The sequence below is a fragment of the Pseudorca crassidens genome, chromosome 17 (assembly GCF_039906515.1).
Source record: "Pseudorca crassidens isolate mPseCra1 chromosome 17, mPseCra1.hap1, whole genome shotgun sequence".
In the NCBI taxonomy this organism is placed as follows: domain Eukaryota; kingdom Metazoa; phylum Chordata; class Mammalia; order Artiodactyla; family Delphinidae; genus Pseudorca; species Pseudorca crassidens.
In genome coordinates this window covers 57,891,238-57,908,319 of record NC_090312.1, presented here as the reverse complement: position 1 = coordinate 57,908,319, position 17,082 = coordinate 57,891,238, and the positions used below count along the sequence as shown (strand labels likewise).

The 17,082-nt window shown below is 36.2% G+C and overlaps 1 protein-coding gene across 5 annotated transcripts in view; it reads left to right on the top strand.

The window, feature by feature from the left end:
* RALYL (RALY RNA binding protein like) overlaps positions 1 to 17,082 on the top strand; it is an 822,874-nt gene that overhangs the window by 715,738 nt on the left and 90,054 nt on the right. For 3 of the 5 annotated variants that reach the window (XM_067711969.1, XM_067711971.1, XM_067711967.1), the window contains 2 exons: positions 1,671 to 1,712; positions 2,227 to 2,387. In XM_067711969.1, the coding sequence (XP_067568070.1) occupies positions 1,671 to 1,712; positions 2,227 to 2,387 (203 nt within the window). The remainder of the gene's footprint in view (positions 1 to 1,670; positions 1,713 to 2,226; positions 2,388 to 17,082) is intronic. The other 2 variants (XM_067711970.1, XM_067711968.1) reach the window with 1 other exon arrangement.

Here is a 17,082-nt window from a genome sequence, read left to right as displayed (position 1 = left end):
TACAGTGAACAAATGTAGCTCTCTTTTCTCCACAGGAGAGTAGGCCTGGCCAACACTGGAAGTTTTGTAATCCCTGTTTGGGGGGAAGCAATAGAAATATTGATAAACATTGCAGTTAAAATATTATTGAATTGCATTTTAATTGAAGTAGCAGTGAATATGGTGACTTTACTTGGCCTGCATTTCCAGTATAGCATTTTTACATCATTATACATTTTAGTTGTGCTTTAGAAATTTTCTTAACCCAGTGTATAGATTAGTTTATTTAATGAACCTGCTAAATTGCATTTTCAAGTCCTGGGGAAATTGTTCCTCCAAAAGAGCTTGCCATTCATCTCAAGCAGCAACTTCTACCCTGGGAGAGATCAGTCAATTGTCATATTTCTTTTCGCTCAATAGCTCTGGGTGTTTTAGCTCATGAAAAGTGTCTTAGTATCTTGGTTCACTGACTTAAGTTGCTCTGTGATTTCAACTTATAAATAAGTAATGTAGACTTTGTTTTGTGATTGAAATGAGGGGCAGGCTTAGTTGACCCTTTTGATTTTCCAGCCCTTAGTGGTATGAATGAGATTCACAACCCTTTTCAGCCTCATCCTGTCTATATCTTTTGAAGCAAACTATAATGTGTTGACATCCATGACCTGCTATTTGCTGGCAGTTCTGTGGCTTTAATGGACTTTGCTTATGCACAGAGGATGACACCTCTCTTTAACTCTGTCTCGTTTCATTTATTTTCCTTTCCAGACATCTCTTAGTATTTCCCTAGCATGTTTCCAAATCATTTTTGGACAGTGTAGCTCTCTAATGTAGAAGACAATCCTAGTACTAAGTTCTGCTTTAAAGGTGTTTTATATACAAATTTTCTTCTCCATAGTGTCATAGTTTTCATTGTTTATGAATGAATATTTGGAAAACAGCCTATCTTGTTATTATATTTCATTTACTATTTTCCAAAAAGAGATGATCATATTTCCATCTGTATGTGTAAATGAGATGTAATTTTATGAAATAACCTATTATAGAAGGTTTTAGATATTTTAAAATTTAAAACTGTTCTAGTTTTCTCATTTCTGTCTTTCACATTATTTTTATTGACTGTTTTAAAGCAGTTATGAGAATGTAATCCATATAATGGTGTCACAGTAAACTACATAATAATCATCATTCTAAGTCAATAACACTATTTTCTTTATAGTGGACAAAGTAATAATATCTCTGGTTCACTGGCAAATAGAATATATATATCATATTTTTTTCTCTGAACCTTTTATTCTGCTCAAATGTGCTAAGTCACACAAAAATTTGTTATGTGTATGCAGTATAAATAATATGAAACTTTGAATCTATTAATTATATATTTATATAAATGAGTAAATATTCTTATACTTTTGAGTCCTTTCATTGTTTAATGGAAATGCCTTGGTTGTAGTGAATACCATTTTTCACTTTTTAGCAGAAACTTCAAAGAATTTTACTGGTATTCTTTTTTGTTAGAGAATTTTTTAATAGCTAACTACAAATATCTCTAGTCTCAATTTGCATGTCTATCCAATAGTCAGAATAGTAAAAAAGTTATCCTGATAAATATTTCCCACCAGTTCTTTAGTCAACAAAGGTTTGTCCTCATGCTATGGGCATTTCATTCAAACTCAGTCTCCTTTTTTCTGTAGTCAGCTGAGCCTTTCATTACTTAAGGAAATCCTTAGAGAGAGGTAAGGAACAATATTGATTTGTCTCTTATAGCTGCCCTCTTTAAACTAGACATACTCCTATTTTTTTTTTCCTTCTGAGCTGTTTTCTGATCATACAGTAATTTTCTTTGTCCCTGATTCTGCATGGTCTATTCCTCCTTTCACACTTATGTGCTAATAAGTATCTGATGTGTTAAAGGAATATTTCTGTTCCTAAAATGGATAAATCTGTTAAATCAAGAAAAGAAATATACTTGGGAATGAAGGTCGACATAATTTCAACATATTGAAAAACTCCTTGTTCTTTCATACCTTAAAAATGAATTCATATTAAGGGTCAGATTCTGATGCCCAGAAAGCATAGACTATATTAGCATCCTGTTTCTTTAGCGAAAAATGAATCTTCTTGAGGACAACAATGATAACAAAAACATTTATTGACATTTTTTACAAGGCCATTCTCTTAATTGTCTCACACATTTGATAGAACACTTAGGCATAAACCAATTCTCAGCCACGTTTGTATTTTGTGAAGGTTATTTGATTACCATGGGCGTGTGCCTCCACCTCCCCGTGCAGTAGTTCCGCTGAAGCGTCCCAGAGTGGCTGTAACAACTCGCAGGGGGAAAGGAGCCTTTTCCATGAAAGGGGGATCAAAATCTACTGCCAGTGGATCTTCTTCATCAGGCTCTAAACGTAAGTATCTTCTTTATTTTATTTCTCTTTAAAGAAGGGGGGGGGGTACTTATCACTGCATGAATGTCTATACTCAAATTAATCAATGATTATGGAGCATCTGCTGTGTACAATATATGAGAGAAATGTAAAATGTATAAGAAATGGTCTCTGCTTTCCACTACACTACACTGCAGTAGAAAACTGTTTTATTAGAGCAAATAATATGCTTTTGGCCCACCTAGCTTGTGACATATTGAAGTCTTGAAATATAACATGTTGCTTTTAATGAAGAAAAAAATTCACTTCAAAATAGAGTGAATATAGTATCTTTTCAGGGAAACAGTATGCAAATTCAATGCATGTTTTGAATATTTGAGCACTGGGATAATTAAGATAGGCAGAGTAGACAGGTTAAAAGGGTAACTTTCCATACTATTCTAAATCATGAGAATTATGTGTCTGAAAACATGTAATGTCTTAAAAAATAATATATAATTTCACATTAATTCGTAAAAAGTAGAGATACAAACTTCCCAACTAAACAGATTGCTAAATTTTTATATGGACAGATTCAGAAAACTCTAATTTATTAGTAGAATATTATTCCTAAGGAAAGGATAGCAAAATTTCTTGCATTTCTTGAGATTACATTCTACAGAGAAAAGACAGACAAGAGCAAGCAAAGTAAAATCTGAGGTGTTACACAGTAGATCATCACTATGTAAAAGAATAAAGTAGAATAAAGTTGGGAGCACTGTATTTCATTGGATGATGTATGACTGCCTCTCTGACAAGGTGGCATTTCAGCAGAGACCTCATGGAAGTAAGGGAGTGAGAGGGTGGGCTTGAAGCTATCAAGGGTAGAGTGTCTGGGTAGAGGGAAAGGTCAGTGCAGAGATCTTACATTAGAACAAGAAACCAGTGCAGCAGAGGGAGAAAGAGGAAATTAGGCAGGAAATAAGGTATAGGGAGGGCGAGTTCCAGGGCAGCTTGTCAGGCCATTGTAGGGATTTTATAGTTACTCTGCATCTCAATCTTTCAAGACAAATAAGGCAAATACTGTTATTCCAATGTCACTGATGAGTAAGCACAGAGAAGTTCACATAGTAAATGGTAGGGCCAACACTAGAACTCATGTTTTTTTTCATTTTCATCCCTATATACTATCTACTCTAGAACATTGCCTTCTGTCTTAGTGCCATCAGAAATACTAAGAAAGAACGTTTTTGAAATACTTTGTTTTTACATGAGAATGTGCAAGATGTAGTTACCGGAAGCACTAATGTTTCCAGTAACAAAGTTTTGTGCACTCAGAACTTGACTTAGCTAATATAACCTAAATAGCAAATTACATAGATTTACAGTTCCATATGTACTGACTTATACATTTATCTAATTATTCTATAAATAAAAAATGTGAATTCCCTTTTTGAGTCTTAGTAATAAAAGAAAATGAGATTCTGCAACAATCTCTAAACAGTCTTATATGCTCTCTGAGTATTGTCCAAAAACAAAGAAGTTTCTTGAATTTGGTTCTTGCTGTGGAAAATTGAACATTGAATTGCCTGCTAGGTTTATAGAAGACTTTTTTACCCTAGTAGTGTTAACTTAATTTCAAATAGAAATATCTTAAGCACCTGTGGATTCTTTGCCCTGTAGTCACTTTTAAAACAATGTTTACCAATGGAAACGTTATTGATATTTTGGCCATGGCAGTTCTACATTGTGTAAGAGTATTCCAAGCTTTGCAGAACATTTAGCATCCCTGATCTCCAAACCTGAAAGGCCAACAGCACTCCTCAGTCTTTGTAACAACAATGTGTACCCTTATACATTTCTAAATCTTCCTTAAGGAGATGGTACCACCCTGGTTTAGAACCAATGGATGGTGGCCCTTCTTGGGCAAGAGCAGTTTTGTACAACTCAGCCACTTGATTGCCATAAAACAGAGTGATGCAGAGAAGAGTGGTATTTTACAGTGGTTATTTTGATATAAATATCTTAATATTCAAATGCTTAAGCTGCATTTGGCTTTTTGATTTCTAGTTTTCTTGGGTCATGGAGAGAGAATGAGAATTATAAAATCTTTTTTAAGGATGTTATTAAGAATTTCTCTTGGTTTCATAATAATGAGATTTTGTCTGGAAAATAGGATATATTTTCTGCTTTTAGTATAATACTATGTGTTTGTTTTACCTTGTTGGTTGTATCATCCAATCCTCTGTAGAATTTGTTCTTTTGTGGCAAATTGATATGTCAAATTCTGAAAGTGATTGTTTAAAAATCCTCTACCAGATAGTGACTTTATAAAGTTCTTCTTTTCTTCAGGTTTTATTTTATATCCCACATTGCTTGGATGGTTTTTATATGATGTTTTATAATAATAAGAGGAGAAAAATTATAGCTAACTTTTTTGGTGTTTGTTCTATGATAACTATTGTTTTAACCATGTATTTTTATATATTAGTGCATATAAATTCATTTAAATATATTAATTTTACATATATTAATTCATTTGTTTCTCATAACTGCCTATAAGTGAAGTATTATTATCATTCCCATTTTATAGGTATAGAAAATGAGGCATAGAAAAGTTAAGGAATATCCCTAAAGTCACAGAGATATTTAATAACAGAGCCAGGAACTACAGCCTGGTTCTAGAGCATCTGTGTCTAGAGTATAGGCTCTTTAGTCTGTGCCCTTTTAAACACTGCCTCTCTATAACTTTTTGGAGAATCGTAACTTTTATTTATATAATATCTCATTTACTATCTTTAGCCTAGAATTTTACTCTGTTTGATACTTTGCTTGATCCTTTACTGATAAGGCTCTCTTTTGGTTTGCATTTCCCTAATATATCCATTTATTCTCCACCTTTCTTTGTCGTTAGTTTCCTGGGGCAAGTGTAATAAATTATCACAAACTGAATGGTTTAACAACAGATATTTGGAGGCTGAATGTCTGAAATCAAAGTGTCAGCAGAGCTGTGCTCTGTCTCTGGAAGTTCTAGGGGACAGTTTGTTCCGTGCCTTTCTTTCAGCTTCTGGTATGCTGGCAATCTTTGGCATTTCTTGGTTTACTGACCTACCACTCCAATCTCTGCTTCCATCATCACATGGTCTTCTCCCATGTCTTTGTGTCTGTGTCTCTTTTCCTTCTCTTATGAAGACACTAGTTATATTGGATTAAGACTCACCCTAATGACCTCATTGTGATTATATCTGCAAAGATGTATTTCCAAATAAGGTCACATTTACAGGCACTGGAGATTAGGACTTCAACATATCTTTTGGTAGAATATTTTAACCCATAACACTGTCACTTTATTTTTGCATATTTCCTAAAACAACATATACCTGGATCTTGTTTTTGAAAGCAATATGAAAGTATTTTTTTTTGCAGGGAAGTTTAATATTTTAACATTTATTATATTAACAAATGTATTGGATTATATTTCTTCCATCCTAATTCCAAGTATTTAACTTATTGTTTCCTCTTTTCTTCCTTTCCTTATGCTTGCTTAATGAATTTTCTTTTAATTCCTATCTATTCCCTCTCAACTGCCTTAATTTAGTTATCTATTTTATACATAGTATCAATAGTGTATATATGTTAATCCGAATCTCCCAATTCATCCCCCCATTCTCCCTTGGTATCTGTATGTTTGTTCTCTATGTGTGTCTCTATATCTGCTTTGTAAATAAGATCATCTATACCAAATTTTTCATATTCCATGTATATGCATTAATATACAACATTTGTTTTTTTCTCTCTGACTCACTTCACTCTGTATGACAGTCTCTAGGTCCATCCACATCTCTAAAAATGACCTAAGTTTGTTCCATTTTATGGCTGAGTAATATTCCATTGTATATATGTACCACATCTTTATCCATTCCTCTGTTGATGGACATTTAGGTTGTTTCCATTTCCTGGATATTGTAAATAGTGCTGCTATGAACATTGGGGTGCATGTATTTTTTGAATTATGGTTTTCTCAGGGTATATGCCCAGTAGTGGGATTGCTGGGTCACATGCTAGTTCTACTTTTAGTTGTTTAAGGAACCTCCATACTGTTCTCCATAGTGGCTATATCAATTTACATTCCCACCAACAGTGCAAGAGGATTCCCTTTTCTCTACATCTTCTCCAGCATTCATTGTAGGTAGATTTGTAATCATGGCCATTCTGACTGGTGTGAGGTGATATCTCATTTTAGTTTTGATTTGCATTTCTCCAATAATTAGTGACTTTGAACATCTTTTCATGCGTTTGTTGGCCATCTGTATGTCTTCTTTGGAGAAATGTCTATTTAAGTCTTTCACCCATTTTTTGATTGGGTTGTTTGTTTTTTTTGATATTGAGCTGCATGAGTTGCTTGTATATTTTGGAGATTAATACTTTGTTAGTTGCTTCATTTGCAAATATTTTCTCCCATTCTGAGGGTTGTCTTTTCATCTTGTTTATTGTTTCCTTTTAAGTTTAATTAGATCCCATTTATTTATTTTTGTTTTTATTCCCATTACTCTAGGTGGTGGGTCAAAAAAGATCTTCCTGTGATTTATGTCAAAGACTGTTCTGCTCATGTTTTCCTCTAAGAGTTTTGTAGTGTCTGGCCTTACAGTTAGGTCTTTAATCCATTTTGAGTTTATGTTTGTGTATGGTGTTAGGGAGTGTTCTAATTTCATTTCATTCTTTTACATGCAGCTGTACAGTTTTCCAGGCACCACTTATTTAAGAGGCTGTCTTTGCTCCATTGTATATTCTGGTCTCCTTTGCCAAGACATGAACTTTAGAAAGCTTCTATTTCATCACTCCCAAACCACCTTGCCTCCTCCTCCACCACCCTTCTCTGCCATACAAGCTCAAGTTTTATACATAAATGTTAGAGTTTTATTTTCCAGCTTCTGTTAAATATTTATGTATTTTATATCTTTTCTTTCTCATATACTCTGTACTTAGTGCTTCTTTGACCACTCCAAGTGTCTGTTGTCATTACTACACATTAGGACTTAATTTAAAATTTTGTAAGTTTTTTTAGTTATATCCATTCTCCTTTAATTCTTAGGTTTTAGGTTGCTTCTAAAATAATTACTTCGGGTAAATGGATAATATAATTTCTGAATCTATGCATACCTACAGAAGTCTTTATTTTTCCCCACATATGCATATTTTGACTTGGTCTAAATTAGTTAACTATATTTCTTTTTCTCTTAGTATCCGATGTACAATATCCTAACATCTTAACCACTTCTAGTATTCTACTTAAATACTGATGTTTGTATCCTTCTCTATCCCTTGTTAGTATTTTCTTTATCTCAACTCAGAAATCTCAGCAAGATGTATCTAGAAGTATATCTTTTATTAATTTTCCTTTGGACTTTATGAACCTTTTGAAAATGAAGGTTCTAATCTTTTGTTGAGGGGAGAGGGATCTTCTTGGAGGTGGCGTAATGTGTGGTATCTGAGACAGAGCACTCAACATGGCAGGGCACTGCTAACATTCTCTGTATTTCCCTCAGTGGAGATTCACAGGCATTGCTTTTAGTAATATTTGTTAATTTTAAATATATATTAAACAATTCCCCCATGTTAATGTTATATTTCACAATTAGAGTATAATGAAATAATTGGTTAAACTAAACATACACGTGGTTCTTATATTAAGTGAAACCAACCAAAGCACATAAATATAATGTGTGAATTTAATGGAGAGGAAGTATATTTAACTTATTGAATGGAGAGCAGAAATGTGAAAAAAATTTGGAAATGGAGATCAAAAGAAAACATGTTGAATATTAGGTTTAACTAGCAGGGCTTTTTTTTTTTTAATTAGTTTATCTTATTTATTTATTTATTTATTTATCTATTTATATTGAGACAAAATTGACATATAATATTGTGTAAGTTTAAGGTGTACATCATGTTGATTTGATACATTTATACATTGCAATGTGACTACCATCAGAGTTCTAGCTAACACCTCTATAATGTCACATAATTATCATTCATTTTTCTTTTTTTAACATCTTTATTAGAGTATAATTGCTTTACAATGGTGTGTCAGTTTCTGCCTTATAACAAAGTGAATCAGTTATACATATACATATGTTCCCCTATCTCTTCCCTCTTGCATCTCCCTCCCTCCCACCTTCAATATCCCACCCCTCTATGTGATCACAAAGCACTGAGCTGATCTCCCTGTGCTATGTGGCTGCTTCCCACTAGCTATCTATTTTATGTTTGGTAGTGTATATATGTCCATGCCACTCTCTCACTTTGTCCCAGCTTACCCTTCCCCCTTCCCGTATCCTCAAGTCCACTCTCTAGTAGGTCTGCGTCTTTATTCCCATCTTGCCCCTAGGCTCTTCTGACCATTTTTGTTGTTGTTGTTTTGTTTAGACTCCATATATATGTGTTAGCATACGGTATTTGTTTTTCTCTTCCTAACTGACTTCACTCTGTATGGCAGTAACTAGGTCCATCCACCTCATACAAATAACTCAATATCATTTATTTTTATGACTGAGTAATATTGCATTGTACATATGTGCCACATCTTCTTTATCCATTCATCTGTTGATGGACACTTAGGTTGCTTCCATGTCTTGGCTATTGTAAATAGAGCTGTGATGAACATTTTGGTACATGACTCTTTTTGAATTACTGTTTTCTCAGGGTATATGCCCAGCAGTGGGATTGCCGAGTCGTATGGTAATTCTATTTTTAATTTTTTAAGGAAGCTCCATACTGCTCTCCATAGTGGCTGTATCAATTTACATTCCCACCAACAGTGCAAGAGGGTTCCCTTTTCTCCACACCCTTTCCAGCATTTATTGTTTGTAGATTTTTTGATGATGGCCATTCTGACCGGTGTGAGATGATATCCCATTGTAGTTTTGATTTGCATTTCTCTAATGATTAATGTTGTTGAGCATTCTTTCATGTGTTTGTTGGCAACCTGTATATCTTCTTTGGAGAAATGCCTATTTAGGTGGTCTGCCCATTTTTGGATTGGGTTGTTTGCTTTTTTGATATTGAGCTGCATAAGCTGATGGTGTATTTTGGAGATTAATCCTTTTTCAGTTGCTTCATTTGAAAATATTTTCTCCCATTCTGAGGGTTGTCTTTTCGTCTTGTTTATGGTTTCCTTTGCTGTGCCAAAGCTTTGAAGTTTCATTAGGTCCCATTTGTTTATTTGTGTTTTTATTTCCATTTCTCTAGGAGGTGGGTCAAAAAGGATCTTGCTGTGATTTATGTCATAGAGTGTTCTGCCTGTTTTCCTCTAAGAGTTTGATGGTGTCTGGCCTTATATTTAGGTCTTTAATCTATTTTGAGTCTATTTTTGTGTATGGTGTAAGGGAGTGTTCTAATTTCATTCTTCTCCATGCAGCTGTCCAGTTTTCCCAGCACCACTTATTAAAGAGGCTGCCTTTTCTCCACTGTATATTCTTGCCTCCTTTATCAAAGATAAGGTGACCATATGTCACCTTATGGGTGGGTTTATCTCTGGGCTTTCTATCCTGTTCCATTGATCTATATTTCTGCTTTTTGTGCCAGTACCATACTGTCTTGATTCTTGCAGCTTTCTTGTATAGTCTGAAGTCAGGGAACCTGATTCCTCCAGCTCCATTTTCTTTCTCAAGTTTGCATTGGCTATTCGGGATCTTTTGTGTTTCCATACAAATTGTGAAATATTTTGTTCTAGTTCTGTGAAAAAGGCCAGTAGTAGTTTCATAGGGATTGCACTGAATCTGTAGATTGCTTTGGGTAGTAGAGTCATTTTCACAATGTTGATTCTTCCAATCCAAGAACATGGTATATCTCTCCATCTATTTGTATCATCTTTAACTTCTTTCATCAGTGTCTTATAATTTTCGGCATAGAGGTCTTTTGTCTCCTTAGGTAGGTTTATTCTTAGGGATTTTATTCTTTTTGTTGCAATAGTAAATGGGAGTATTTTCTTAATTTCTCTTTCAGATTTTTAATCACTAATGTATAGGAATGCAAGAGATTTCTGGGCATTAATTTTGTATCCTTCTACTTTACCAAATTCTTTGATTAGCTCTAGTAGTTTTCTGGTAGCATCTTAACGATTCTCTATGTAGAGTATCATGTCATCTGCAAACAGTGACAGCTTTATTCCTTCTTTTCCAGTTTGGAATCCTTTTATTTCTTTTTTTTTCTCTGATTGCTGTGTCTAAAACTTCCAAAACTTTGTTGAACAATACTGGTGAGAGTGGGCAACATTTTCTTGTTCCTAACCTTAGAGGAAATGGTTTCAGTTTTTCACCATCGAGGACGATGTTGACTGTGGGTTTGTCATATATGGCCTTTATTATGTTGAGGAAAGTTCCTTCTATGCCTACTTTCTGGAGGATTTTTATCATAAATGGGTGTTGAATTTTGTCAAAAGCTTTCTCTGCATCTATTGAGATGATCATATGTTTTTTCTCCTTCAATATGTTAATATGGTGTATCACATTGATTGATTTGCATATACTGAAGAATCCTTGCATTCCTGGGTTAAACCCCACTTGATCATGGTGAATGATCTTTTTAATGTGCTGTTGGATTCTCTTTGCTAGTATTTTGTTGAGGATTTTTGCATTTATGTTCATCAGTGATATTGGCCTGTAGTTTTCTTTCTTCATGACATCTTTGTCTCGTTTTGGTATCAGACTGATGGTGGCCTAGTAGAATGAGTTTGGGAGTCTTCCTCCCTCTGCTGTATTTTGGAAGAGTTTTAGAAGGATAGGTGTTAGCTCTTCTCTAAATGTTTGATAGAATTCGCCTGTGAAGCCATCTGGTCCTGGGCTTTTCTTTGTTGGAAGTTTTTTTTATCACAGGTTCACATTCAGTGCTTGTGTTTGGTGAGTTCATATTTTCTCTTTCTTCCTGGTTCAGCTCGGAAGTATGTGCATGTCTAAGAATTTGTGCATTTCTTCCAGGTTGTCCATTTTATTGGCACATAGTTGCTTGTAGTAATCTCTCATGATCCTTTGTATTTCTGCAGTGTCAGGTGTTACTTCTCCTTTTTCATTTCCGGGTCTATTGATTTAAGTCTTCTCCCTTTTTTTCTTGATAAGTATGGCTAAAGGTTTATCAATTTTGTTTATCTTCTCAAAGAACCAGCTTTTAGTTTTATTGATCTTTGCTATCATTTCCTTCATTTCATTTTCATTTATTTCTGATTTGATCTTTTTGATTTCTTTCCTTCTGCTAACTTTGGGGGGGGGGGTTTGTTCTTCTTTCTCTAATTCCCTTAGGTTTAAGGTTAGGTTGTTTATTTGAGATGTTTCTTGTTTCTTAAAGCAGGCTTGTAGAGCTATAAACTTCCCTCTGAGAACTGCTTTTGCTACATCCCATAGATTTTGGGTCATTCTGTTTTCATTGTCATTTGTTTCTAGGTATTTTTTGATTTCATCTTTGAGTTATTAATTGATCTCTTGGTTACTAAGTAGTTTGTTGTTTAGCCTCCATGTGTTTGTATTTTTTACAGATTTTTTCCTGTAATTGATATCTACTCTCATAGCATTGTGATCACAAAAGATACTTGATATGATTTCAATTTTCTTAAATTTACCAAGGCTTGATTTGTGACCCAAGATATGATCTATACTGGAGAGTATTCCATGAGCACTTGAGAAGAAATTGTATTCTGTTGTTTTTGGATGGATTGTCCTATAAATATCAATTAAGTCCATCTTCTTTAATTTATCATTTAAAGCTTGTGCTTTCTTCTTTATTTTCATTTTGGATGATCTGCTTTGTGGTGAAAGTGGAGTGTTATAGTCCCCTACTATGATTGTCTTACTGTCAATTTCCCCTTTTATGGCTGTTAGTATTTGCCTTAAGTATTGAGGTGCTCCTATGTTGAGTGCATAAATATTTACAATTGTTATATCTTCTTCTTGGACTGATCCCTTGATCATTATGTAGTGTCCTTTTTTGGCTCTTGTAATAGTGTTTATTTTAAAGTCTATTTTGTCTGATATGAGAATTGCTACTCCAGCTTTCTTCTGATTTCCATTTGCATGGAATATATTTTTCCATCCCCTAGCTTTCAGTCTGTATGTGTCCCTAAGTCTGAAGTCGGTCTCTTGTAGACAGCATATATATGGGTCTTGTTTTTGTATCCATTCAGCCAGTCTATGTCTTTTGGTTGGAGCATTTAATCCATTTACATTTAAGGTAATTTTTGATATGTACGTTCCTATTCCCATTTTCTTAATTGTTTTGGGTTCATTATTGTAGGTCTTTTCTTTCTCTTGTGTTTCCTGCCTAGAGAAGTTCCTGTAGCATTTGTTGTAAAGCTGGTTTGGTGGTGCTGAATTCTCTTAGCTTTTGCTTGTCTGTAAAGCTTTTAATTTCCCTGTCAAATCTGAATGAGATCCTTGCTGGGTAGAGTAATCTTGGTTGTAGGTTTTTCTCTTTCATCACTTTAAATATGTCCTGCCACTCCCTTCTGGCTTTCAGAGTTTCTGCTGAAAGATCAGCTGTTATCCTTACGGGGATTCCCTTATGTGTTACTTGTTGTTTTTCCCTTGCTGCTTTTAATATTTGTTCTTTGTATTAAAATTTTGATTAATATGTGTCTTGGCATGTTTCTGTTTGGATTTATCCTGTATGGGACTCTCTGTGCTTCCTGGACTTGATTAACTATTTCCTTTCCCATATTAGGGAAGTTTTCAACTGTAATCTCTTCAAATATTTTCTCAGTCCCTTTCTTTTTCTCTTCTTCTTCTGGGACCCTTATATTTCGAATGTTGGTGCATTTAATGTTGCCCCAGAGGTCTCTGAGACTGTCCTCTCTTCTTTTCATGCTTTTTTCTTTATTCTGCTCTACAGTATTTATTTCCACTATTTTATCTTCCAGGTCACTTATCCGTTCTTCTGCCTCAGTTATTCTGCTATTGCTCCCTTCTAGAGAATTTTTAATTTCATTTTTTGTGTTCTTCATCACTGTTTGTTTCTTCTTTAGTTCTTTTAGGTCCTTGTTAAACTTCCCTTGTATTTTCTCCATTCTATTTCCAAGATTTTGGATTATCTTTACTGTCATTATTATGTATTCTTTTTCAGGCAGACTGCCTATTTCCTCTTCATTTGTTAGGTCTGGTGGGTTTTTGCCTTACTCCTTCATCTGCTGTGTGATTCTCTGCCTTCTCATTTTGCTTAACTTACTGTGTTTGGGGTCTCCTTTTTGCAGGCTGCAGGATCGTAGTTTTCATTGGTTTTGGTGTCTGTTCCCAGTGGCTAAGGTTGGTTCAGTGGGTTGTGTAGGCTTCCTGCTGAAGGGGACTAGTGCCTGTGTTCTGGTGGATGAAGCTGGATCTTTTCTTTCTAGTGGTCAGGTCCACATCTGGTGGTGTGTTTTGGGGTGTCTGTGGCCTTATTATGATTTTAGGCAGCCTATATGCTAATTGATGGAGTGTGTTCCTGTCTTGATAGTTGTTTGGCATAGGGTGCCCTGCACTGTAGCTTGCTGGTTGTTTATTTGGACTGGGTCTTGGCGTTGAGGTGGAGATCTCTGGAAGATTCTGCCATTTGATCTTACATGGAACTGGGAGGTCTCTTGTGGACCAGTGTCCTGAACTTGGCTCACCCACTTCAGTGGCACAGCCCTGACACCTAGCTGGACCCCCAAGAGCCTGTCCTCCACATGGCTGAGAGTAAAAGGGAGGAAAAAAAGAAAGAAAGAAGAAGATAAAATAAAATAAATTTATTAAAATAAAAATAAAGAATAATTATTATGAAAAAAAAATTTTTTAAGTAATAAAAAAATGGACAGACAGAACCCTAGGACAACAGTACAAGCAAAGTTATACACACAATATCACACACAAAAGCATACACATACACACTCACAAAAAGAGAAATGGGGAAATATATATATATATCATTGCTCCCAAAGTCCCCCTTCTCAATTTGGGATGATTCATTGTCCATTCAGGTATTTCACAGATGCAGGGCACATCAAGTTGATTGTGGAGATTTAATCCACTGCTCCTGAGGCTGCTGGGAGAGATTTTCCTTTCTCTTCTTTGTTAGCACAGCTTCCAGGGTTCAGCTTTGGATTTGGACCCGCCTCTGCGTGTAGGTCGCCTGAGGGAGTCTCTTCTTCGCTCAGACAGGACGGGGTTAAAGGAGCAGTTGATTAGGGGGCTCTGGCTCACTCAGGCCTGGGGGAGGGAGGGGTATGGAGTACCGGGCGAGCCTGCGGCAGCAGAGGCCAGCATGACGTTGCACCAGCCTGAGGCGCGCCGTGCGATCTCCTGGGGAAGTTGTCCCTGGATCACAGGACCCTGGCAGTGACGGGCAGCACAGGCTTCCGGGAGGGGAGGTGTGGATAGTGACCTGTGCTCACACACAGGCTTCTTGGTGGCGACAGCAGCAGCCTTATTATCTCAAGCCCATCTCTGTGGTCTGCGCTGATAGCTGCAGCTCACGCCAGTCACTGGAGCTCCTTTAAGCAGCGTTCTTAATCCCCTCTCCTCACGCACCAGGAAACAAAGAAATAAGAAAAAGTCTCTTGTCTCTTCGGCAGCTCCAGACTTTTTCCCAGACTCCCTCCCGGCTAGCCGTGGTGCACTAGCCCCTTCAGGCTGTGTTCACGCCGCTAGTCCTCTCCCTGTTATCCTACCGAAGCCCGACCCTCAGCTCCCAGACCCCGCCCACCCCGGCCGGTAAGCAGACAAGCCTGTTGGGCTGGTGAGTGCCGGTCGGCAACGATCCTCTGTGCGGGAATCTCTCCACTTTGCCCTCTGCACCCCTGTTGCTCCACTCTCCTCCGTGGCTTCGAAGCTCCCTCCTCCGCCCCCCGCAGTCTCCACCTGCGAAGGGGCTTCCTAGTGTGTGGAAACCTTTCCTCCTTCACAGCTCCCTCCCACTGGTGCAGGTTCTGTCCCTATTCTTTTGACTCTGTTTATTCTTTTTACTTTTGCCCTACCCAGGTACGTAGGGAGTTTCTTGCCTTTTCGGAGGTCTGAGGTCTTCTGCCAGCATTCAGTAGGTGTTCTGTAGGAGTTGTTCCACATGTAAATGTATTTCTGATGTATGTGTGGGGAGGAAGGTGATTTCCCGTCTTATTCTTCTGCCATCTTGAAGCTCCTCCGACCTTTTAAAAAAGAGATCTTTGTCGTGAGGGGCAAGCGTAAGACATAAACAAAGTTAACATCCGTATCAATTCCTCACAGACACAGGGAGAGATTGCCTGCCAGAAACTCAGTGAAATATAAAAAGATCAATCCATAAAATGAGATGAAAGACAGAAATCTTTCCCGAAGTGATTCATTCAGCTTCAAAAACAGAATAATCAAAATTACTCAGAAGCAAACTATTTCCATTAAGAATGTGGTCTGGGAGTTGGACAAACTAGCTTTTGAGTCAAGTAGTGCTGTGGATTGATGGCTGGATTTTACACTCTGTAAAACTACATTTTCTCATCTTCCAAATGGACATGAGGATACTCAGCTCATATCTGAGTTTATGGATAAAATGTTAGTAAATCCATAGAAGTAAAGTAATTTCAGACCTACTACAGAAAAGAGAAAATATGAAATCTGCTATAGAACTAGTAGATAAAAGATGATAGGGACAGATACCAAGACTTGAGACAGAAGGCATTAGAGCAGGTCTGGGAGAGCTCACTATAAGTGAGTCTGACTGACTAAGAAAGCTGGGGTCATCAGAGATAAGGATACTGCTATATCTTCTGTGACTGCATTAATAACTATAAATTGAATGTCTTTAGGCTAAGGTACAATTTTTTTTAACTTCGATTTTTTTTCAGGAGCCTCCATACTATTTTCCATAGTGGCTACACCAATTTAATTCCCACTAGCAGTGCACGACGGTTGCTTTTTTCTCCACATGTTCCTCAACATTTATCTCTTGTCTTTTTGATAATAACCATCCTAACAGATATAACGTGATACTTCACTGTGGTTTTGATTTGCATTTACCTGATGATTAATGATGCTGAGCATCTTTTCATCTACCTGTTGGCCATCTGTATGTCTTTTTTGGAGAAATGTCTGTTCATATCCTCTCCCCACTTTTTGATCAGATTATTTTTTTGCTATTGAGTAGTATGAGTTCTTTGTATATTTTGCATATTGGCCCCTTATCAGATATGATTTACAATTATTTTCTCCCATTTAGTAGGTTGCCTTTTCATTTTGTTGATGGTTTCCTTTGCTGTACAGAAGCTTTTAAATTTGATGTAGTCCCATCTGTTTATTTTTCTTTTGTTGCTTTTGCTTTTGGTGTCATATTCAAAAAATCATTGCCAAGACCTATGTCAAGGAGGTTACTGCCTGCATTTTCTTCTAGGAGCTTTATGGTTTTAAGTCTTACATTCAAGTCTTTAATCCATTTAGAGTTATTTTTTGTGTGTGGTATAAGATTGTGGTCCAGTTTCATTCTTTTGCATGAGCTTGTCCAATTTTCCCAACACCATTTTTTGAAGAGACTGTTCTTTCCCCATTGTACATTCTTTGCTCTTTTGTCATAAATTAATTGACCATATATTCATGGGTTTATTTCTGGGCTGTCTATTCTATTCATTGATCTACATGTCTGTTGTCATGCAATACTATTTTGTTTTGAATATTATAGCTTTGGAATATAGTTTGAAATCAGGGAGCATGATGCCTTCAGCCTTGTTCTTCTTTCTTAAAATTGATTTAGTTATTCAGGGCCAATTTGTGGT